The 25,944-nt window shown below is 43.7% G+C and overlaps 1 protein-coding gene across 1 annotated transcript in view; it reads right to left on the reverse strand.

Annotated features, from left to right (window-relative positions):
- Nucleotides 1-10,133: 10,133 nt before the first annotated feature.
- snta1 (syntrophin, alpha 1) overlaps nt 10,134-25,944 on the reverse strand; it is a gene marked incomplete at its 5' end in the record, with an annotated part of 67,468 nt that continues 51,657 nt past the window's right edge. The window contains 5 exons of the mRNA XM_084166601.1: nt 10,134-10,975; nt 12,094-12,281; nt 13,331-13,527; nt 18,395-18,525; nt 22,030-22,219. Coding sequence (XP_084022727.1) covers nt 10,883-10,975; nt 12,094-12,281; nt 13,331-13,527; nt 18,395-18,525; nt 22,030-22,219 — 799 coding nt within the window. The 3' untranslated portion in view covers nt 10,134-10,882. The remainder of the gene's footprint in view (nt 10,976-12,093; nt 12,282-13,330; nt 13,528-18,394; nt 18,526-22,029; nt 22,220-25,944) is intronic.

Genomic DNA, 25,944 nt, shown 5'->3' on the forward strand with positions numbered 1-25,944 from the left:
AGAGGTTAGTATACACAGGTAGAGAGGTTAGTATAGACAGGTAGAGATGTTAGTACAGACAGGTAGAGGGGTTAGTATAGACAGGCAGAGAGGTTAGTATAGACAGGTACAGAGGTTAGTATAGACAGGTATAGAGGTTAGTATAGACAGGTAGAGACGTTAGTATAGACAGGTAGAGAGGTTAGTACAGACAGGTAGAGGGGTTAGTATAGACAGGCAGAGAGGTTAGTATAGACAGGTACAGAGGTTAGTATAGACAGGTATAGAGGTTAGTATAGACAGGTAGAGACGTTAGTATAGACAGGTAGAGAGGTTAGTACAGACAGGTAGAGGGGTTAGTATAGACAGGCAGAGAGGTTAGTATAGACAGGTACAGAGGTTAGTATAGACAGGTAGAGAGGTTAGTATAGACAGGTAGATAGGTTAGTATAGACAGGTAGAAAGGTTAGTATAGACAGGTAGAGAGGTTAGTATAGACAGGTAGAGAGATTAGTATAGACAGGTAGAGAGGTTAGTAGAGAGGTTAGTATAGACAGGTAGAGAGGTTAGTATACACAGGTAGAGAGGTTAGTATAGACAGGTAGAGATGTTAGAATAGACAGGTAGAGAGGTTAGTACAGACAGGTAGAGAGGGTTAGTATAGACAGGCAGAGAGGTTAGTATAGACAGGTAGAGAGGTTAGAATAGACAGGTAGAGAGGTTAGTATACACAGGTAGAGAGGTTAGTATAGACAGGTAGAGAGGTTAGTATAGACAGGTAGAGAGGTTAGAATAGACAGGTGGAGAGGTTAGTATACACAGGTAGAGAGGTTAGTATAGACAGGTAGAGAGGTTAGAATAGACAGGTAGAGAGGTTAGTATAGACAGGTAGAGAGGTTAGTATAGACAGGTAGAGATGTTAGAATAGACAGGCAGAGAGGTTAGTATAGACAGGTAGAGAGGTTAGTATAGACAGGTAGAGATGTTAGAATAGACAGGTAGAGATGTTAGAATAGACAGGTAGAGAGGTTAGTATAGACAGGTAGAGAGGTTAGTATAGACAGGTAGAGAGGTTAGTAGAGAGGTTAGTATAGACAGGTAGAGAGGTTAGGATAGACAGGTAGAGAGGTTCGTATAGACAGGTAGATAGGTTAGTATAGACAGGTAGAAATGTTAGTATAGACAGGTAGAGAGGTTAGTATAGATTGGTAGAGAGGTTAGTATAGACAAGTAGAGAGGTTAGTATAGACAGGTAGAGAGATTAGTATAGACAGGTAGAGAGGTTAGTAGAGAGGTTAGTATAGACAGGTAGAGAGGTTAGTATACACAGGTAGAGAGGTTAGTATAGACAGGTAGAGATGTTAGTACAGACAGGTAGAGGGGTTAGTATAGACAGGCAGAGAGGTTAGTATAGACAGGTACAGAGGTTAGTATAGACAGGTATAGAGGTTAGTATAGACAGGTAGAGACGTTAGTATAGACAGGTAGAGAGGTTATTACAGACAGGTAGAGGGGTTAGTATAGACAGGCAGAGAGGTTAGTATAGACAGGTACAGAGGTTAGTATAGACAGGTATAGAGGTTAGTATAGACAGGTAGAGACGTTAGTATAGACAGGTAGAGAGGTTAGTACAGACAGGTAGAGGGGTTAGTATAGACAGGCAGAGAGGTTAGTATAGACAGGTACAGAGGTTAGTATAGACAGGTAGAGAGGTTAGTATAGACAGGTAGATAGGTTAGTATAGACAGGTAGAAAGGTTAGTATAGACAGGTAGAGAGGTTAGTATAGACAGGTAGAGAGATTAGTATAGACAGGTAGAGAGGTTAGTAGAGAGGTTAGTATAGACAGGTAGAGAGGTTAGTATACACAGGTAGAGAGGTTAGTATAGACAGGTAGAGATGTTAGAATAGACAGGTAGAGAGGTTAGTACAGACAGGTAGAGAGGGTTATTATAGACAGGCAGAGAGGTTAGTATAGACAGGTAGAGAGGTTAGAATAGACAGGTAGAGAGGTTAGTATACACAGGTAGAGAGGTTAGTATAGACAGGTAGAGAGGTTAGTATAGACAGGTAGAGAGGTTAGAATAGACAGGTGGAGAGGTTAGTATACACAGGTAGAGAGGTTAGTATAGACAGGTAGAGAGGTTAGAATAGACAGGTAGAGAGGTTAGTATAGACAGGTAGAGAGGTTAGTATAGACAGGTAGAGATGTTAGAATAGACAGGCAGAGAGGTTAGTATAGACAGGTAGAGAGGTTAGTATAGACAGGTAGAGATGTTAGAATAGACAGGTAGAGATGTTAGAATAGACAGGTAGAGAGGTTAGTATAGACAGGTAGAGAGGTTAGTATAGACAGGTAGAGAGGTTAGTATAGACAGGTAGAGAGGTTAGTATAGAAAGGTAGAGATGTTAGAATAGACAGGTAGAGAGGTTAGTATATACAGGTAGAGATGTTAGAATAGACAGGTAGAGATGTTAGAATAGACAGGTAGAGAGGTTAGTATATACAGGTAGAGATGTTGGAATAGACAGGTAGAGATGTTAGAATAGACAGTTAGAGAGGTTAGTAAAGACAATTGGAGAGATGTTAGTATATTCTGCGCTGAGGCCTTTGAAGCCTAGCAGTGTTTGGCTGGTGGTGGACATGGCTGTACAGCTATTAGTCTGACAAGGAGAGTGCATGAGGTGTTTTTCCAGCTGTCTGTAGCAGCAACAGATTAAATACTGTACGTTATCCTCCCTTATTCAGTTTAATGAATTACTCCACTAAGTTTCTATATTCATCGCATGAAGCTGCAGCTAATAATATCGGCAAATTAAATGACCAAAAAATTGGGAGAATCTCTATAGATAAGAAATAGATTAATATCAATATATCAATATCCTAATCCTTTGTCTGTATGTATTATTTTTTAGCTCTCCAGACAACGACTAGCTATAATTTTAAAAAGCCCGATGTGACCTTTGCTGAATACTGATGCGTATTCCACCGCTGCCACCAATTTCCCCCTTCTTCTCGCTCTCTCGTAAGTGGCCTCCCATTTTTTAATAAAAATATATTCACATAATCTTCTGTGGCCTTCCTTTCAGATGGCGGATCTAACGGGATGATTGGCAATTTTTCCAGCTAACTGATAGAACACTGAGGCCGCTGCCAATCTCCTAGACTCCCAGTTGCCATGGCAACCCCTCAACCACAGCTAGCAAGGGGGGGCTAATGTGGATTCTCCATCCTGCTTTAGTTTCATATACAGTATTATTATTCGCTCTCTTGTTGTGCCATGGAGCTGGTGAAGCCACTGAGACTAGATTTACTGGCATGTGCCACCTGTACTTCACTGATATTGTGCCATTACTGTAAAAATCTAAAAGCAGGTGTTATTTGCAATACTGATTTACAATGGCAAGGGTTATTACACTTCATGGATATCCTACTGTTCCCTCAGCAGTAGACTGTAAAGCCATCATGTGCGTCCTAAATGGCTATCCATATCTTTACATAGTGGACTACTTTTGACCACAACCCTATAGTGCACTACGTAGGGAATAGGGTGCTATATGGGATGCATCCACCTTAGCTGTAGTGGCTGGGGCCAATTTGCTTTGAGTTAATAAACTGTCAGACTACCCACTGGTTCTGAGACTCCACACGTCTGTTGTATAAGCAAAGCAATTTTGTGAATGTCTTTGACCGTGAAGCCCAGTATTGAACTGGAAGAATAAATTACTGGTGAGGAAAGGAATAAAGGAGCCATGTCCATCCAATAAGGACTCAGTTGATCGTTACTTTGTTTGATGCCATGTCAAATTTTTCCAATGATTTTAAGGGGATTATCCCATACAGTAAAAAGCTCTTAGTTTTGGGGATTTTGAATCAGCATTTTCGCTGTTCGCTTTGGTAAGCACACTGGTTTGTGGGTATGAAGTGTTGATGTGGACAGCGGTTCGCATCCCGGAATGGCCGCACGTCTCTTCCGAAAAAATATTGCAGTTACAGTGCAGTGTAACTTGTACTGGAGTTATGCGGAAAGTACTGCGTCCAAAATAACAGTTTTCTTGTAGTGTACTTTAACAATGCAGTTTAACTGCAGTTCAACTGCAGTACACTGCAGGTATATTTCAACTTCAGTACATTGCAGTTATACTGCAGTTATTCGGCAAGTACTGCATCCCAAAAAACACAGTACACTGCAGTTACTGCGGAACCTTCATTACATATGCAGCTTGTCAATCAAACTCATATGATTTCAGGGCCGCGTTAAGATATTGACTCAGAGACAGACCAACCCCCACTTAGGTAATACCTCCCATCCTTTCTAAGCGTTATTGTCGTACTATTGTCTATACTGCCAGGGGAGTTGTCAGTTGTAATCTTGTACCCATTCGTTTGAACTCCACTCTTAGATCTGCTATTGTTAGCTCAAAAGAGAAGCCCACTGTGGTCTGCTCACCCAGTGCTTTTAGTTCGAATGTGAATTCCATAAACTTGAATACCCCCTTGGTTTTCAAATCACATAGAAGGCTTGGACTGATGCACGATAGCAACCAAAGCCCATGTACATCAGTTTATAACATTCCATCATTGGTTACTCTGAGAGTTCCTCATATTGACATTGGCTGCGGCCTCAGGCCCTATGGCGCTAACGTTGGAAAAGTCATTCCAATTTCTACTTCTTCTATTACTAATAGGGATAGACCAAATGGTGCAGTTCTATGCAATCTTATAGCCATACCAACTATATCATTATCACCCATCAGACAGGGCCTGCAACCGCCTATTGAACGTAGCTTGTTTGAGTTGGAGACTCCATGTGACTTTAAAAATCGTAAAGGACTTGGGTTGACACATCTGAACATTAGGAGCTTACTTCCTTTACTGGATTACATCAAGATCTAGGTTATGTAGACAAATCCGGACATTTTGGTATTGACTGAAACTTGGATCTCTGGGGACATTCTGTACTCTGATATGAATATTGAGGGTTATAATGTGTTCAGAGCTGACAGACAGGGTAGAGGGGGTGGAGTGGCCATTCTTATCAAAAAAACTATTATCTGTCTCTTTACTGAAATCCATTTCCCTTGCCAAAAAATTTGAGCTACTATCTTTAAGCATTTTGTCTCTGATTGATCTTATTTTAACGATTACGCCAGATAAATATGTTTCCACTGGTGTCTTCGCCCAAGACATTAGTGGCCATTGCCCAGTTGTTTGTGTTAGAGATGTGAGAATACACAAATCTAAGCCTCGTGTCATCACAAAGAGGAACTTAAAAACTTCAGTGAACAGGCTTTTTTACGTGATCTACTGTGAATAATCATGCTCCCTTCAAAAAATTAAGGGTTAATGGTAGATCGAAAGCCTGGTACACTCCGGAAATATCAGAAGTCATTCATAAAAGAGATGATGCTTGGGTCAAGGCCTGGAACACAGGCTTAGGGCCGGACTAGCAACATTTTAAGCAACTGAGGAATCATTGTGTAAGACAAATCAGAAAAGCTCAATCTGATTATTATGTAACCGCTCTTTCGGATTGTAATGGGAACCCGGTTAAATATTGGAAAACTGTCAAATCCCTTAAGGGTTCTACTTCCTCTTCTCTGCCACAACAAATTCATTCAGACATTGGCCTCATTACGAAAATAAAGTGCCATTTAATCACCTTTTCTTTTTCAGCAGGCTATCTCTTTGAAATAACTTCTAAGCCTATTCACAATGATATTGGGCTGGATGCTGATAGGGGAAACTTGATGAATGATAAGAGAAATGATAGTCAAAGCTTTTCTTTTATGCTATTTTACAGAAAAATAAGTCCTGGATGATTTGCTAGCAATAGACAACAAGAAATCTACAGGGATCCTGGTCTGCTTAAGTGTGCAGCGCCCATCACTGTTGGCAAAATAACCCACATTTTGTATTTAACGTTGTTATCAGGAAATATTCCAAAAGTATGGAAATCAGCTCTTGTACTGCCACTCCATAAGGACGGAGATAGTAGTGATTTTTATAATTATCGCCCCATTTCAAGGCTTCCTTGTCTAGCTAAGATTCTTGAATCCTTGGTAAATCTACAACTTTTTTATCTGAGAAATGTATTTTGAATGTAAACCAATCAGGGTATAGGCCTGGGCATAGCACTATTACAGCAACCACTTTAGTTGTTAATTATCTTGTCAATACTTTAGACACTAACATGAAATGTGCTACTTTGTTTGTGGACCTGTCAAAAGCTTTTGATACTGTTGATCATGCTATTTTATTGAATAAGTTGTCCTCATTATGCCTGAGTTCAGACTCCTGTTCATGGTTTCATGATTATCTTAGTGACAGAACTCAGGCCATCATGATTGATGTGGTTAAGTCTACATTTCTTGAAGTACATAAAGGTGTACCACAGGGGTCGATTTTGGGACCTGTTCTCTTCACTATTTACATAAACACCATTGGTCAATCTGTAAAAAATTGTAAACTTCATCTATATGCGGATAATACTATTATGTATGCTATTGACCTGACTGTTGATCTGGCTGTGTCAAAATTACAGTCAGATGTTTATAGCTATGCAGGAATCCCTTGCTGATTTAAAATACGGGCAAAACAAAATACATGTTGTTTTTAAACTCTCGTAAAAAAAATCTGATGAACTACATGTTCACTCATTAGATGGTTCTCCAATCGAACGTGTTCCCGTTGTCAAGCCTACTCCCGCTCCCCTGCTCCGGCACTCGACGTCGCCGGTCTACTAACCACTGGTCCTGGCAATCATCATAACGCCAAGGTAGTGGGTTCGATCCCCGGGACCACCCATACACAAAAATGTATGCACGCATGACTGTAAGTCGCTTTGGATAAAAGCGTCTGCTAAATGGCATATTATTATTATTATTATTATTACGCACACCTGCTCCCCATCATTACGCACACATGGACCTCATCATCACCTTGATTACCATCCCTTTATTTAATTTAATTTAGCCCAAATAAATGCTTCACAGAGTTCAAGTAACAGATACATCTCAACATCAACTGTTCAGAGGACACTGCGTGAATCAGGCCTTCATGGTAGAACCAATAAGAAGAAGAGACTTGCTTGGGCCAAGAAACACGAGCAACGGACATTAGACCGGTGGAAATCTGTCCTTTGGCTGATGAGTACAAATTTGACATTTTTGGTTCCAACCGCCATGTCTTTGTGAGACGCAGAGTAGGTGAATAGATGATCTCCGCATGTGTGGTTCCCACCGTGAAGCATGGAGGAGGAGGTGTGATGGTGTGGGGGTGCTTTGCTGGCGACACTGTCTGTGATTTATTTAAAATTCAAGGCACACTTAACCAGCATGGTTACCACTGCATTCTGCAGCGATACGCCTTCCTATCTGGTTTGCGCTTAGTGGGACTATCATTTGTTTTTCAACAGGACAATGACCCAACACACCTCCAGGCTGTATAAGGGCTATTTTACCAAGAAGGAGAGTGATGGAGTGCTGCATCAGATGACCTGGCCTCCACAATCACCCAACCTCAACCCAATTGAGATGGTTTGGGATGAGTTGGACCACAGAGTGAAGGAAAAGCAGCCAACAAGTGCTCAGCATATGTGGGAACTCCTTCAAGACTGTTGGGAAAGCATTCCAGGTAAAGCTGGTTGAGAGAATGCCAAGAGTGAGCAAAGCTGTCATCAAGGCAAAGGGTGGCTACTTTGAAGAATCTAAAAATTGTTTACAACTTTTTGGGTTACTACATGATTCCATATGTGTTATTTCATAGTGTTGATGTCTTCACTATTATTCTACAATGTAGAAAATAGTAGCAAATAAAGAAAAACCCTGGAATGAGTAGGTGAGTCCAAACCTTTGACTGGTACTGTAGGTGTGTGTGTATAATGTGTATATTTATGTATATAATGTGTATATTTATGTGTATAATGTGTATATTTATGTGTATAATGTGTATATTTATGTTTTATTATACAGTGCGCATTTGAAAAAGAGACCAGTTCTCAATTTGTCTTCCCTGTTAAAATAAAGATTAAATAAAAGAATAAAATCTAGAGATCTACCAATAAAGAACAGTAAAAGTTAACAATCAAAGTTTATTACACTTTTATATACAAACAACCTTGCAAGGCACACCTTTTGTTTAAATTATAATATACAATACATTTTTATTCTTGAAAGCAAAAAAGTTTTCGTTTTGAAATATATATTAATATAAGTTTGTTTAGCATTGTAGAGAGAAGGCCACAAATAGTGGATTTTCCTTTGACACAAAATAAATGGGGGCAATTGAACACATTGTCAGGTAAACTATAGACGCCATTTTTGTTTATTTTCAGTTGGTTCGCGATAATTTCTGTAAATGCACACACTAACAAAAGGACTAACGCTGTATCAAAACCGCATCATTACTTCCCAACAAGCTTATATCTTTCAAATGCATCTGTGATTTTGGCTGTAGTCATTAAGAAGACAAAATAATGTGTATTCAACTAGCTTTGTGAGAACGGTTTCAATATATAATCTCAGTACCTATAGCATATACTCTGATAACCCATTGCTCTTTCAATATGAAACACTATCAATGTATTCATTGATAATGTTATACCCAGAGCCAAATATGTACAGTGCCTTCAGAAAGTATTCACAACCCTTGACTTTTTCCACATTTTGTTCTGTTACAGCCTGAATGTAAAATTGATTCAATTCAGATATTGTGTCACTGGCCTACACACAATACCCCATAATGTCAAAGTGGAACTTTGTTTTTAGAAATGTTTACAAATTAGTTGAAAATGAAAAGCTGAAATGTCTTGAGTCAATAAGTATTCAACCCTTTGTTATGGCAAGCCTAAATAAGTTCAGGAGTACAAATATGCTTAACAAGTCACATAATAAGTTGCCTGGACTCACACTGTGTGCAATAATAGTGTTTAACATGATTTTTGAATGACTACCTCATCTCTGTACCCCACACATACAATGAATTATCTGTAAGGTCCCTCAGTCGAGAAGTGAATTTCAAAAACAGATTCAACCACAAAGACCAGGGAGGTTTTCCAATACCTATTGGTAGATGGGTAAAAATAAAAAAAGCAGACATTTTACATCCCTTTGAGCATGGTGAAGTTATTCATTACACTTTGGATGGTGTGCCAATACACCCAGTCACTATGAAGATACAGGCATCCTTCCTAACTCAGTTGCCGGAGAGGAAGGACAACTGCTCAGGGATTTCACCATGAGGCCAATAGTGACATTATACAGAGTTTAGTGGATGTGAGAGGAGAAAGCTGAGGATGGGATCAACAACATTATAGTTACTCCACAATGCTAACCTAAATGAGAGAGTGAAAAGAAGAAAGCCTGTACAGAATAAAAATATTACAAAACATGCATTCTGTTTGCAATAAGGCACTAAAGTAATACAGCAAAACATGTGGGAAAGAAATTAACTTTATGTTGTAAATACAAAGTGTTATGTTTGGGGCAAATACAACAAAACACATCACTGAGTACCACTCTTCATATTTTCAAGCATGGTGGGGGCTGCATCATGTTATATGTATGCTTGTCATCGGCAAGGACTAGGGAGTTTTTTAGGATAAAATGAAATGGAATAGAGCTAAGCACAGGCAAAATCCTAGAGGGAAACCTGGTTCAGTCTGCTTTCCAACAGACACTGGGAGACAAATTCATCTTTCAGCAGGACAATAACCTAGAACACAAGGCCGAATATACACTGGAGTTGCTTACCAAGACGACATGGAATGTTCCTGAGTGGCCTAGTTAAAGTTACGGCAAGACTTGAAAATGGCTGGCTGTGTAGCAATGATCAACAACCAACTTGACAGAATTTTTAAAATAATAATGTGCAAGTATTGTACAATCTAGGTGTGCAGACCTTCCCAGAAAGACTCACAGCTGTAATCGCTGCAAAAGGTGATTCTAACATGTATTGACTCAGAGGTGTGAATACTTATGTAAATTAGATATTTCTGCATTTCTTTTTCAATACATTTGATAACATTTCTAAAAACATGTTTTCACTTTGGGGTATTGTGTGTAGATGGGTGAGAGAAAAATCGATTTAATCTATTTTAAATTTAGGCTGTAACACAACAAAATGTGGAACAATTCAAGTTATTATTTTTTTTTGAAGGCGCTATAGGTATATAGTTACAAACACATACAGCTAGAAGGCTCTGGTAATACCAATGTTAGAACTATTCCATCGATATTTCATCAAAATTAAAATTATCTAGAGGGTGAACTTCCTAAATCAAAAGGGGTATGCACACTTGACTGAAATTATACAGTGTCAAACTGTGTATATACTCTATCGATATAAATGCATAGCACTCTTATGCATAAGGTCATTCAAGTTAGTTGGAGTTGGGGTTACGTGAAATTAATAAACCGTTTCTAAACATTTGGATTTAGGGATTAACTTTAAATTTGCTTTATGACATAGTTTATCTTCATGTTGATATTGGCTATGGGAAACATTTATGAATCTACTAAAGAAATGCAGGGAGAGTCTTTTCGCTGCACTCAAAATGTCTCTGAATCAGCATTTGGAAAACATCCTTAATAGCAGACATAAAATAATGTTTCTCAAAATGGCAGCCAAAACATAAAAATAACGTAGATTTAGGATGATAAAACACTAACCTCTCTGAATAGTTCAATCAGTAAACAATGCAGGTAACAGTTGAAAATGCTGTAACAAATTTCAAAGCCGTCATGATTTTTGTAATATCAATGCTGTCTGTTATAACTGCTTGGTGGCGGTTTGAAACAGAGCGCTGACATCATATCCTCTGCAGTGACATCACATCCTCCTAACGTTAAGAGTCATGGCTGCATGTAAATACGCTTCGGTGGGGTTGCAGGTCAAACTGTTATCATGCTAACAGGCCTAGCCGCTTGACCTTAGCAGAGAGGAAGGAGTGGATGATGAACACCATAGTCTTGGGGCAGGAGTGGAGGTCCAGTTGCTGCAAGGGAGGAAGAGGAAAGGAGGGAGTTAGAAAGAGGAGAGGGGAGGCAGAGGGAAGAGAGAGAGAAGTTCATTATCACCTTTGACGTTGTTATAGTTGAGTTAGCATAGCAAACAATGACTACTCTGTTAAAACGTTTACTCTGTATTGAAACTTTTTTGGGGGTTTGAAAATGAGGTTTGTCATGTGAACAAGAGAAGGAACCCAACAGCAAAGGAGAAAGGAGATACAGCTAGGACGAAAGAGAGAGAGAGAGAGAGAGAGAGAGAGAGAGAGAGAGAGAGAGAGAGAGAGACAGAGACAGAGAGACAGAGAGACAGAGAGACAGATAGAAAGTGAAGAAAAAAAATAAACACCAAACAACCAACCAACCAACACCAACCAACCAACACCAAGCAACCAACACCAAGCAACCAACACCAAGCAACCAACACCAAGCAACCAACACCAAGCAACCAACCAACAACAAGCAACCAAGCAACACCAAGCAACCAACCAACACCAAGTAACCAACATCAAACAACCAAGCAACCAACACCAAGCAACCAACACCAAGCAACCAACCAACACCAAGCAACCAACCAACACCAAGCAACCAACCAACACCAAGCAACCAACCAACACCAAGTAACCAACATCAAACAACCAAGCAACCAACACCAAGCAACCAACACCAAGCAACCAACACCAAGCAAGCAAGCAAGCAACCAACCAACACCAACCAACCAACACCAACCAACCAACACCAAGCAACCAACTAACCAACCAACACCAAGCAACCAACACCAAGCAAGCAAGCAAGCAAGCAAGCAAGCAAGCAAGCAACCAACCAACCAACACCAACTAACCAACACCAAGCAACCAACTAACCATCCATCCAACAAACTAACCAACCAACAAACTAACCAACCAACACCAAGCAACCAACACCAAGCAACCAACCAACCAACACCAAGCAACCAACACCAAGCAACCAAAACCAAGCAACCAACCAACCAATCAACCAACCAACACCAAGCAATCAACCAACACCAATCAACCAACCAACACCAAGCAGCCAACCAACACCAAGCAGCCAACCAACACCAAACAGTCCAGTAAACAGTCCAACTCACAATCTCCGCCTCTGGCCCTCCGAAGTCGAGGAAGATCATGTGTACACCGTCGTCTGAGGACATGCGCAGGCGCTCGAAGGGCTGCTGGAGGAGCACCGTCTTCCTGATGCCCATCTCCTCAGTGAACAGGCTAAAGCCCTCGTCGATGTGCACTCCCAGGTTGCACTCCTTCCCGTTCCAGCTGCAGGCTGCCAGGGACCACAGATAAAGGCATTAGGAAGGTTGGTCACTAAGGGCCGGTTTCCCAGACACAGATTAGACCTAGTGCTCAACTAAAAAACATTCTCAAAGGAGATTATCTTGCTTTTTGGTCCAGAACCAGGACTATGCTTAATCTGTGTCCAGGAAACTGCCCCTAAAGGTTCTGATTTTAGGTTGCTCTTTGTTTCTGTATCACTCCCCTTACAAAACTGAATACTAAAGGTACAGTAGTTGATTGACTGATCTGTTCTATCACATTGACATCGATCATACAGTGAATATATGAATGCAGACAGTTGGATTTCATTGATTTTGTAGGTGCAGGCAGCTAAAATGTGGCTGCCTCCCATGAAGGTGATGAGTGACTTTTTATTGTTATTATGTTGCAACACACAACAACGCCAGCAGAGGGCAGGACTACCCTATATAAAACAGCCAGACCTGCACATACTTGCTGTAGGTCTTTGCTAGACCATTTGCTGCTGTCTTACAGCCATTCATTATGATATATTGCAGTTGGAGCAGTAAAATGTTACTTTTCTAAATACCTGTGATGCAGCAACGATTCATCGCTAACGTGACACAGTCTTTCAGGTTGACACCAAGCACTAACTTCATTAGCAATCAACATTCACAATGTTTTTGAAAGTACAGGTTAACTTTTGAATGCCCTGTATGTAGTATTTTGTAGCTGTTTGTTTTGATTAAGTGGGACTTGGTGTATTATTTGGCATCAGAGATGGGTTCAATTCCATTTCAATTCAGGAATAGAATTAACATGAATTGAATGAATTGAAAAGTCCACATAGACCTAACACAAGTCCTTCAGTCTCAGACCCCTCATCACGCGAGCATGGTTCTGTATCGAAACCCTGTCTAAGACCTGAAGACTTGTGTTAGCTTCCCGAGCTCATGCATTAGCTCAGCGGACTTGGCGGATGCTCCTCATTCCTGAACTGGAACCTTGTCTGAGATCTGAAGACTCGTGTTAGCTCCCCCAGTGGGCTAACTTCATCTGCTACTCCTGTATCTATACCTGTGGTGACCTCCTGGATGAGCTCGGCGGCGTTGTGGCAGCCGTCCACCAGCATGTGGGTCCAGGCCGAAAGCTCCTTGGCCGAGTCCACCCGGAACAAGTGGGTCTCCACGCCCTGCTTGGTGCCTGTGCGCAGCCCAAAGGAGAGCTCCGAGTCCAGCAGGGGAGAGCTCTTCCCCGGTCCTGAGTGGACCAGTCTGGAGGAGATGGGAAGGGGAGAGAGGGAAGGAATAGAGGGGACAGTAGGCATGATGGAGAGGAGAGAGACAGTAGGCATGATGGAGAGAGAGGAGAGAGACAGCAGGCATGATGGAGAGGAGAGAGGAGAGAGACAGTAGGCATGATGGAGAGAGAGGAGAGAGAGAGGAGAGAGACAGTAGGCATGATGGAGAGAGGAGAGAGAGGAGAGAGACAGCAGGCATGATGGAGAGAGAGGAGAGAGACAGTATGTATGATGGAGAGAGAGGAGAGAGACAGTAGGCATGATGGAGAGAGAGGAGAGAGACAGTAGGCATGATGGAGAGAGAGAGAGAGGAGAGAGACAGTAGGCATGATGGAGAGAGAGAGAGAGAGAGGAGAGAGACAGTAGGCATGATGGAGAGGAGAGAGACAGTAGGCATGATGGAGAGGAGAGAGACAGTAGGCATGATGGAGAGGAGAGAGAGGAGAGAGACAGTAGGTATGATGGAGAGAGAGAGAGGAGAGAGACAGTAGGTATGATGGAGAGAGAGAGAGGAGAGAGACAGTAGGTATGATGGAGAGAGAGAGAGGAGAGAGACAGTAGGTATGATGGAGAGAGAGAGGAGAGACACAGTATGTATGATGGAGAGAGAGAGAGGAGAGAGAGTAGGTATGATGAGAGAGAGAGGATAGAGACAGAAAGGGGGAGAGAGGAGAGAAACAGTAGGTATGATGAGAGAGAGAGGAGAGAGACAGAAAGGGGGAGAGAGGAGGGAGACAGTAGGTATGATGAGAGAGAGTGGATAGAGACAGAAAGGGGGAGAGAGGAGAGAGACAGTAGGTATGATGGAGAGAGAGAGAGGAGAGAGACAGTAGGTATGATGGAGAGAGAGAGAGGAGAGAGACAGTAGGTATGATGGAGAGAGAGAGAGGAGAGAGACAGTAGGTATGATGGAGAGAGAGAGAGGAGAGAGACAGTAGGTATGATGGAGAGAGAGAGAGGAGAGAGACAGTAGGTATGATGGAGAGAGAGAGGAGAGAGACAGCAGGTATGATGGAGAGAGAGAGGAGAGAGACAGTAGGTATGATGAGAGAGAGAGAGGAGAGAGACAGTAGGTATGATGGAGAGAGAGAGAGGAGAGAGACAGTAGGTATGATGGAGAGAGAGAGGAGAGAGACAGTAGGTATGATGGAGAGAGAGAGAGGAGAGAGACAGTAGGTATGATGGAGAGAGAGAGAGGAGAGAGACAGCAGGTATGATGGAGAGAGAGAGGAGAGAGACAGTAGGTATGATGAGAGAGAGAGGAGAGAGACAGAAAGGGGGAGAGAGGAGAGAGACAGTAGGTATGATGAGAGACAGAAAGGGGGAGAGAGGAGAGAGAGTAGGTATGATGAGAGAGAGAGGATAGAGACAGAAAGGGGGAGAGAGGAGAGAGACAGTAGGTATGATGAGAGAGAGAGGATAGAGACAGAAAGGGGGAGAGAGGAGAGAGACAGTAGGTATGATAGAGAGGAGAGAGACAGTAGGTATGATGGAGAGAGAGAGAGGAGAGAGACAGTAGGTATGATGAGAGAGAGAGGAGAGAGACAGTAGGTATGATGAGAGAGAGAGGAGAGAGACAGAAAGGGGGAGAGAGGAGAGAGACAGTAGGTATGATAGAGAGGAGAGAGACAGTAGGTATGATGGAGAGAGAGAGAGGAGACAGTAGGTATGATGGAGAGAGAGAGAGGAGAGAGACAGCAGGTATGATGAGAGAGAGAGGAGAGAGACAGTAGGTATGATGAGAGAAAGGAGAGAGACAGAAAGGGGGAGAGAGGAGAGAGACAGTAGGTATGATGAGAGAGAGAGGAGAGAGAGTATGTATGATGAGAGAGAGAGGATAGAGACAGAAAGGGGGAGAGAGGAGAGAGACAGTAGGTATGATGAGAGAGAGAGGAGAGAGAGTATGTATGATGAGAGAGAGAGGAGAGAGACAGAAAGGGGGAGAGAGGAGGGAGACAGTAGGTATGATGAGAGAGAGAGGAGAGAGACAGTAGGTATGATGGAGAGAGAGAGAGAGGAGAGACAGCAGGTATGATGGAGAAAGACAGTAGGTATGATGAGAGAGAGAGAGGAGAGAGACAGTAGGTATGATGGAGAGAGAGAGAGGAGAGAGACAGTAGGTATGATGAGAGAGAGAGAGGAGAGAGACAGTAGGTATGATGGAGAGAGAGAGAGGAGAGAGACAGTAGGTATGATGAGAGAGAGAGAGGAGAGAGACAGTAGGTATGATGGAGAGAGAGAGAGGAGAGAGACAGTAGGTATGATGGAGAGAGAGAGAGGAGAGAGACAGTAGGTATGATGGAGAGAGAGAGAGGAGAGAGACAGTAGGTATGATGGAGAGAGAGAGAGGAGAGAGACAGTATGTATGATGGAGAGAGAGAGAGGAGAGAGACAGTATGTATGATGGAGAGAGAGAGAGGAGAGAGACAGTAGGTATGATGAGAGAGAGAGGAGAGAGACAGAAAGGGGGAGAGAGGAGGGAGACAGTAGGTATGATGAGAGAGAGAGGATAGAGACAGAAAGGGGGAGAGAGGAGGGAGACAGTAGGTATGATGAGAGAGAGAGAGGAGAGAGACAGTAGGTATGATGGAGAGAGAGAGAGGAGAGAGACAGTAGGTATGATGGAGAGAGACAGTAGGTATGATGAGAGAGAGAGAGAGAGGAGAGAGACAGAAAGGGGGAGAGAGGAGAGAGACAGAAAGGGGGAGAGGGGAGAGAGACAGAAAGGGGGAGAGAGGAGAGAGACAGAAAGGGGGAGAGAGGAGAGGTAGAAACAGAGAAAGGAAAGAAAGAGAACAGAGAAAGAGTGGAAAAAGAGGGAGAAAGCAACATGAGGGGTGGAGAACACATTACTGATAACGTGCTGGTTTTCCTAATCGTTTGCACATGAAAATGAGATCATGCTAGAACATTTTCAATGGACCATTTATGGAAGATTATTAAATATGCCAAAACTATAATTCAACATTTCTTCACGATAGCCCAGTTTGGGTGTTTAAGTATGACTTGCTGTTTGGCCAGGATGTCTTGACTGACTAGCTTTAAATACAGTGCAGACAAACAGGGTAGTGTGTGTACACGTGAATAGGTGTCCCTCCTAGTTGATATGAGATAATGACTGACTTAATGATCATTCTAATATATGATACTATATATACAGTATATTTAAAAAGTGACTGCTTTTAATTGCATACAATGCAATATACACTGAGTATATCAAACATTAGGAACACCTTCCTAATATTGAGTTGCACCAGCCTCAATTCGTCAGGGCATGGACTCTACAAGGTGTCAAAAGCGTTCCACAGGGATGTTGGCCCATGTTGACTCCAATGCTTCCCACAGTTGTGTCAAGTTGGCTGGATGTCCTTTGGGTGGTGGACCATTCTTGACACACATGGGAAACTGTTGAGTGTGAAAAACCCAGCAGCGTTGCAGTTCTTGACACAAACCGGTGCGCCTGGCACCTACTACCATACCCTGTTCAAAGGCACTTAAATATTTTGTCTTGCCCATTCACAAATAGGAAATTTGACTGGCTAGTTTGGGAGGAGATTTGACTGACTGGTCTGGAAGGAGATTTGACTGGCTGGTTTCGAAGGAGATTTGTCTGGCTGGTCTGTAAGGAGATTTGACTGGATGGTTTCGAAGGAGATTTGACTGGCTGGTCTGGAAGGAGATTTGACTGGCTATAAAGTTATAAAACCTTGTAGGGTTAAACCTTTCTACGCCCCTTTTCGTTACTATTTGTGTGATGTATCTGCCAGGTCTGACTGCATTATTTGCACTGGCAAATCAAAGATGGCCACCATAGCCATTTCCATTGCTCATCCCTTTAAGAGAGCATTAAAGCAGTGTTCACATTGGCAGTTTGAAGTGACTCAAATGTGATTCGAATCTGTTCTTTTTCCTGCATTCTGAACAGCCAAAAGTCACATGGAATCAGATATTTCAAACCACATTTCAAACTATCTTCGTAGGTGGTTTGAAGTTAGATACAAATCTGATTCCTGGCCATGTGCCTTGTGTCTGAACGGTCAAATCTGATTTATTTGCCCTCAAGTGGTTTTTAGACTGTTATTTGGCATATATTTTTGCTTGCTAGCTACTCTGTTGACAGTTTGACAAGAACATGTGGTAGCTAATTAGCTTGTTAATTGTTTACAAACAAATTAGTGAATGTGCTAGAAAGCTAATCAGCTACCTAGCTAGCTAGTTGACTGCTGTGGCTAGCCAAAAAGGACTCGATTTGAAAGTTGGATAATCTTATCCTTTGAGGCTTTAAAAGTTTTCCTACACTATGATTTATAACATTCAAAGCAACTGGGAATCATCCATGGCAGGCATTGTTATCACCTTAGCTTGCTACAAAACAACTTCTGAGTGATAGGAAGCAGAAGCACCACCACCAATCAGCCTACACCCCTGAGCACACACCCGTCATTACTATGACAACTAGCATAGCCATGTCAGCAAATGACTGCTGTCTGAACACACACAAATCCGATTTGGTCACTTATCTCTTGCTGTTTGGACATTCAGTATTCCAAAACGGATTTGAAAAACAAAACTGATTTGAGCATTATGGCCTGCAGTGTGAACAAGGCTTAAGAGCTTTAAGAAAAGGCCGCTTTTTGGTGAGGTTTTATATGTTAAAAAGCCTTTAGCAGCCTAGAAATAGACAAATAATATTATATATATACTGCTCATTTTCGTGGACTAAACTCAGCCATCAATGGATACTGTGTTTTGTGAAAATGTCTATTTGACTTGCTGGTTTTGAAAGATATTTAACCGCCTGGTCGAAGTGCAGTGCAACGGTTTTACTGTCTCTATCCTACCTGGTTGTGATGAGCGGATGGCTCTTGGCTGGGCTGTTGATGCTGTCCTTACTGTCAGGAAGGGTGGGGTACAGCAGCAGGTCTCTCTCAGTTAGCAGAGCCAGCACCGGTCTCTCTGGACCCTGGGTCGCCTTGACGGAGAGGAGGACAAACAGACAGACACACACACAGAGACAGACACACGCACAAACATACACACACAGAGACAGGCACACACACACACATAAACACTTTTTATGACTCAAATATCACAACATATTTACACATCCTTATGAATGTAATACACACACTGTCACATATTTCAATACTTCCTTGACAAAAGGTTAACATCAAATATTATTTTCAATTCCATACTGAAGTACAAGCGAGGGGAATGTGTAACAACATAATTTATCCTGGATCATAACAATGGGTATCTTGTTAATGACTGTCACGTTCGTTCATGAACGGGTCAGACCAAGGCGCAGCGTGATATGCATACATGTTTATTTGACATATAAACACAACGACAAAACAAGAAACGAAACGTGAAGTCCAAGGTACACAAACAACCTACCTAACACGGAACAAGATCCCACAACCCACTAGTGCCAATAGGCTGCCTAAGTATGGTCCCCAATCAGAGACAATGAGCGACAGCTGCCTCTGATTGGGAACCACACCGGCCAACATAGAAATACCCATACTAGATATAAACATAGAACTACACAACATAGAATATACACACCCTGACTCCACAAATAAGCGTCCCCAGAGTCAGGGCGTGACAGTACCCCCCCCCCCAAAAGTGCGGACTCCGACCGCACAACCTTTAACAGGGTAGGGGCCGTGTGGGCATTCCACCTCGGAGGCGGATCCGGCTCCGGGCGTGACAACCACCTATTCTCCGCCTCCCTGTTGCGCCCCTGGTCTGGTCTGGACCTCGGCGCGCTGCTTCCCCTCTCCTTCCTCCCACTATACTCCAAGCCCTGTCTGGACCCTGGTGTGGGAGACCCCGAACCTGGAGAGGGGCTGACGTCTGGGTCTGGACTGGAGCCGCTGACCGGAGCTGGTCCGGGCACCGGTGGAGCGGACTGCTCAGGCTCCGGACTAGAGCCGCTGACCGGATCTGGACTGGACCCCGGTGGAGAGGACTGCTCTGGCTCCGGAGTGGAACAGGCCGGGCCGGGCTGGCGACGCGCACCACTGGCTTGGTGCGAGGGACAGGAACAGGCCGGGCCGGGCTGGCTACGCACACCACTGGCTTGGTGCGAGGGGCAGGAACAGGCCGGGCCGGGCTGGCGACGCGCACCACTGGCTTGGTGCGAGGGGCAGGAACAGGCCGTGCCGGGCTGGCGAAGCGCACCACTAGCTTGGTGCGAGGGGCAGGAACAGGCCGGGCCGGGCTGGCGACGCGCACCACTAGCTTGGTGCGAGGGGCAGGAACAGGCCGGGCTGGGCTGGCGACGCGCACCACTAGCTTGGTGCGAGGGACAGGCACAGGCCAGGCCGGAAACGCGCACCACTGGCTTGGTGCGAGGGGCAGGAACAGGCCGGGCCGGCTGGCGACGTGCACCACTGGCTTGGTGCGAGGGACAGGAACAGGCCGGGCCGGGCTGGCGACGCGCACCACTGGTTTGGTGCGAGGGGCAGGAACAGGCTGGGCCGGGCTGGCAACGCGCACCACTAGCTTGGTGCGAGGGGCAGGAACAGGCCGGACCGGGCTGGCAACGCACACCACTGGCTTGGTGCGAGGGTCAGGAACAGGCCGGGCCGGGCTGGCGACGCGCACCACTAGCTTGGTGCGAGGGACAGGAACAGGCCGAGCCGGGCTGGCAACGCGCACCACTAGCTTGGTGCGAGGGGCAGGAACAGGCCGGACCGGGCTGGCAACGCACACCACTGGCTTGGTGCGAGGGTCAGGAACAGGCCGGGCCGGGCTGGCGACGCGCACCACTAGCTTGGTGCGAGGGACAGGAACAGGCCGAGCCGGGCTGGCGACGCGCACCACTGGCTTGGTGCGAGGGGCAGGAACAGGCCGGGCCGGGCTGGCGACGCGCACCACTGGCTTGGTGTGAGGTACAGGAACAGGCCGGACCGGGCTGGCAACGCGCACCACTGGCTTAGTGCGGGGAGCAGGAACGGGCCGGACCGGACTGGCGACACGCACCACTTGCTTGGTGCGTGGAGCGGGACTGGGTTCCTTTATTAACCCCCGCTCCTTCTGCTGCCTAACCAGCTCCTCTCGCCGTGCCTCTACACTTTCCTTCTCCCTTTTAGCCTCCTGTAGCCTCGTCATCCACCCCGTGTGCCCCCCCCAAAAAAATTATTGGGGTTGCCTCTCGGGTCTCCGTCGTCGGCACGGTTGGCACCGTTTCACCTCTCCTGCCTGGGCATCTACCTTCGCCCATGGCCCTTTCCCCGCAAATATCTCCTCCCATGACCACCATTTGCCCACCTGTGACATGGCTATTCACTCTTCCTGGGCACGCTGCTTGGTCCTCGTTTGGTGGGATCTTCTGTCACGTTCATTCATGAACGGGTCAGACCAAGGCGCAGCGTGATATGCATACATGTTTATTTGACTTATAAACACAACTACGAAACGTGAAGTCCAAGGTACACAAACAACCTACCTAACACGGAACAAGATCCCACAACCCACTAGTGCCAATAGGCTGCCTAAGTATGGTCCCCAATCAGAGACAACGAGCGACAGCTGCCTCTGATTGGGAACCACACCGGCCAACATAGAAATACCCATACTAGATATAAACATAGAACTACACAACATAGAATATACACACCCTGACTCCACAAATAGGAGTCCCCAGAGTCAGGGCGTGACAATGACTATGTATTCAGTTCCATTTTGCTCTTTTCATTCCAAAGAATGTCAGCATTCACAGTGGGCAAGGACACTTAAAAACATCAACAGAAATATTTATTTAGAAAATTCAATGTCTTGTGGGTCTTTAATGGTCCTGTTCCGTCCATCAAAGGATTTTAGACGTTGTTGTCTTTGTTGTTGGGTTTTCATTATTTTAATTATTTTCCCTTTTCAAGGGACATACGACTTATTAACTGGCAGCTCCTTAGCACAAGGCTAGCGCAAACACTATTCTCAGAAAGTCACTTTCAATAGACTAAACAGACACTAGACTACTCGCTAATGCATTTAAACAGAGCACAGTGTTTGAGTCAGACATTCCTTATTTCACTCTGTTCATTGCTAATCTGGCCTTCGCATTGCTAAAATGCTAAAAAATAAACCAGATTACATTTTCAGTCACAACAGCTGATGTTATGGACAATGTTTATTGGAACGCACTCAAGTGACACATTAGATGACTAGCCAATAGAGAGGCCTGTCTTGGTTAGGTTCTTACCATTTGTCAAAACTAACAAGTAAATAAATAATTGCGGCAAGACCTGGGATCAAATACTATTTGAAATAATTTCAAATACTTTATCTGTGCTTGATTGAGCTTGTCTGTTGCGATAGAACCAACAGAAAAGTCCAGGAAGTACAAAAGCCCACCCACCTGGGACTCCAGGCAGGCTAAAGCAAATGCTCAAAGTAATTATTTGAACCCAGGGCAGGCAGCCATAAATAGAAATGAATGAACTCAAATTTGACCTTTGACTCTTTGTACCTGTTCAGTGATCCATCCCATGTGTTTGACCTCCAGGCCCGCCTGCATGGCCCTCAGCTCGCCCCTAACTTGGGGCACCAGGGCCGAGGCCCCGGCTTGGATGGCGTTGTACCAGGACTGGGCCATAGCAGGATCCTTGGCCCTCAGGAACACTGAGTTCTTTCTGCTGGACGAGATCACCTCAAAGTACCTGTGTGGAGGGGAGAGAGGGAGCGGGAAAGGGGGAGCGAGAGGAGACAGAAAGAGAGAGAGAGAGGGGGGGGGGGGTGAAGTGAGAGACAGGGAGAAAGAAAATAGGTAAGGACAGGAAAGGGAGAGACGAACACAAGAAAACAGTGTTAGCTGTGGTCAGGTCCCTGGAGAATGCACTAAAATCAATTTTGATGACCCTTGAAGTTGAGGAGGGTCAATTAGCTTGCCTCCTGTTACAAATGAATTTGCATACTATTAAAATTCTCCTCTCCTTTACCTCTGGACAAAGCTGGTCTTAGCAGTAATGCAGTTGGTTATGGCATGGATTTTGACAACGGAAGCGCAGCCTATCCAGCCGCGACGCTCCTGTTAATTATTTTGGATGTGTGTAAAAACCCCTCCATGTAGGCTATATTCCCATCATGGAACAAGAAATGAGATAATCCGGTGACTCTCATATTCAGAAACATTTAAGTTATTTAGCAGACGCTCTTATCCAGAGCGACTTACAGAAGCAATTAGGGTTAAGTGCCTTGCTCAAGGGCACATCGACAGATTTTTCACCTAGTCAGCTTGGAGATTTTTGTGGGAGGTAGGAACACAAGCATTTCGCTACACTCGCAATAACATCTACTTAATATGTGTACGCGACCAATCAAATTAGATTTGATTTTGATTCGAACCAGCGATATTTTGGTTACTGGCCCAACGCTCTTAACCGATACAATATGTATTGCAAGTACAGCCAACTAGCGCAAAAATAATATTGTTAAATTGTCAAAACGATACGATATATCGTCCAAAATAATATCCCGAAATGTAACAGTATACATTTTTGCCCCCATCACTAGTCAATTACCTACAGAACTTGAGACAAACGTATGCAGTATCACACCTACAACTTGTATATTCATCAAAACCCAGTCCTTTCGCGCCTCTGCCAGCAATTGCGCTCATAATAACGTCTGTGAAAATAGCAAAAATATTTCCGACACACCACCAGATCTATAGCACTACCGCCAGCGCTTAGATTTACCATTGCGTTTGTATTTGTATTTATTAGGGATCCCCATTAGCTGCTGCCAAGGTCTGGGGTCCAAACATATTAAAGCACTTACATTACATATAAAACAAAATATAAAACAGTACATCATATGACATTATTACACCACTACCTACAGTTGAAGTCAGAAGTTTACATACACCTTAGCCAAATACATTTAAACTCAGTTTTTCACAATTCCTGACATTTAATCCTAGTAAAAATTCCATGTCTTAGGTCAGTTTATTTTAAGAATGTGAAATGTCAGAATAATAGTAAAGAGAATGATTTATTTCAGCTTTTATTTCTTTCATCACATTCCCAGTGAGTCAGAAGTTTACATACACTCAATTAGTATTTGGTAGCATTGCCTTTAAATTGTTTAACTTGGGTCAAAAGTTTCGAGTAGCCTTCCACAAGCTTCCCACAATAAGTTGGGTGAATTTTGGCCCATTCCTCCTGACAGAGCTGGTGTAACTGAGTCAGGTTTGTAGGCCTCCTTGCTCACACATGCTTTTTCAGTTCTGCCCACAAATGTTCTATAGAATTGAGGGCAGGGCTTTGTGATGGCCACTCCAATACCTTTACTTTGTTGTCCTTAAGCCATTTTGCCACAACTTTGGAAGTATGCTTGGGGTCATTGTCCATTTGGAAGACCCATTTGCGACCAAGCTTTAATTTCCTGACTGATGTCTTGAGATGTTGCTTTAATATATCCACATAATTTTCCTTCCTCAAGATGCCATCTATTTTGTGAAGTGCACCAGTCCCTCCTGCAGCAAAGCACCCCCACAGCATGATGCTGCCACCCCTGTGCTTCATGGTTGGGATGGTGTTCTTCGGCTTGCAAGCATCCCCCTTTTTCCTCCAAACATAACAATGGTCATTATGGCCAAACAGTTCTATTTTTGTTTCATCAGACCAGCGGACATTTCTCCAAAAAGTACGATCTTTGTCCCCATGTGCAGTTGCAAACCGTAGTCTGGCTTTTTTATGGCGGTTTTGGAGCAGTGGCTTCTTCCTTGCTGAGCGGCCTTTCAGGTTATGTCGATATAGGACTCGTTTTACTGTGGATATATATATTTTTGTACCTGTTTCCTACAGCATCTTCACAAGGTCCTTTGCTGTTGTTCTGGGATTGATTTGCACTTTTCGCACCAAAATACGTTAATCTCTAGGAGACAGAACATGTCTCCTTCCTGAGCGGTATGACAGCTGTGTGGTCCCATGGTGTTTATACTTGCGTACTATTGTTTGTACAGATGAACGTGGTACCTTCAGGTGTTTGGAAATTGCTCCCAAGGATGAACCAGACTTGTGGAGTTCTACAATTTTCTTTCTGAGGTCTTGGCCACAGGTACACCTCCAATTGACTCAAATTATGTAAATTAGCCTATCAGAAGCTTCTAAAGCCATGACATCATTTTCTGGAATTGTCCAAGCTGTTTAAAGGCACAGTCAACTTAGTGTATGTAAACTTCTGACCCACTGGAATTGTGATACAGTGAATTATAAGTGAAATCATCTGTCTGTAAACAATTGTTGGAAAAATTACTTGTGTCATGGACAAAGTAGATGTCCTAACCGACTTGCCAAAACTATAGTTTGTTAACAAGAAATGTGTGGAGTGGTTGAAAAACGAGTTTTAATGACTCCAACCTAAGTGTATGTAAACTTCCGACTTCAACTGTATCTACAATACAAAATGTTTAATACCACCATACAACAATATCACAATGTGTGCGTATGCATGTGTCTATACCCTTGTGTGTGTCTCTTCACAGTCCCCGTTGTTCCATACAGTGTATTTTTACCTGTTTTTTAATCTGATTCTACTGCTTGCATCAGTTACCTGATGTGGAATAGAGTTCCATGTAGTCATGGCTCTATGTAGTACTGTGCGCCTCCCATAGTCTGTTCTGGACTTGGGGACTGTGAAGAGACCTCTGGTGGCATGTCTTGTGGTGTATGCATGGGTTTCCGAGCTGTGTGATAGTAGTTTAAACAGAGAGCTCGGTACATTCAGCTTGTCAACACCTCTTACAAAAACAAGCAGTGATGAAGTCAATCTCTCTTCCACTCTGAGCCAGGAGAGACTGACATGCAAGTCATTAATATTAGCTCTCCGTTTACTTTTAAGGGCCGTGCTGCCCTGTTCTGAGCCAACTGCAATTTTCCCAAGTCCCTCCTTGTGGCACCTGACCACACTACTGAACAGTAGTCTAGTTGTGACAAAACTTGAGCCTGTAGGACCTGCCTTGTTGATAGTGTTAAGAAGGCAGATCAGCGCTTAATTATGGACACACTTCTCCCCATCTTAGCTACTGTTGTATCAATATGCTTTGACCATGACAGTCTACAATCCGGGGTTACTCCAGGCAGTTTAGTCTCCTCAACTTGCTCAATTTCCACATTATTCATTACGAGATTCATTAGTTGAGGTTTAGGGCTTAGTGAATGATTTGACCCAAATACAATGCATTTAGTTTTGGAAATATTCAGGACTAACTTAATCCTTGCCACCCATTCCGAACCTAACTGCAACTCTTTGTTAAGTGTTGCAGTTATTTCAGTTGCTGTAGTAGCTGACGTGTATAGTGTTTAGTCATCCGCATACATAGACACACTGGCTTTACTCAAAGCCAGTGGCATGTCGTTAGTAAAGATGGAAAAAAGCAAGG

The sequence above is a fragment of the Coregonus lavaretus genome (assembly GCF_964263955.1).
Source record: "Coregonus lavaretus genome assembly, chromosome: 8".
Taxonomy (NCBI): Eukaryota; Metazoa; Chordata; class Actinopteri; order Salmoniformes; family Salmonidae; genus Coregonus; species Coregonus lavaretus.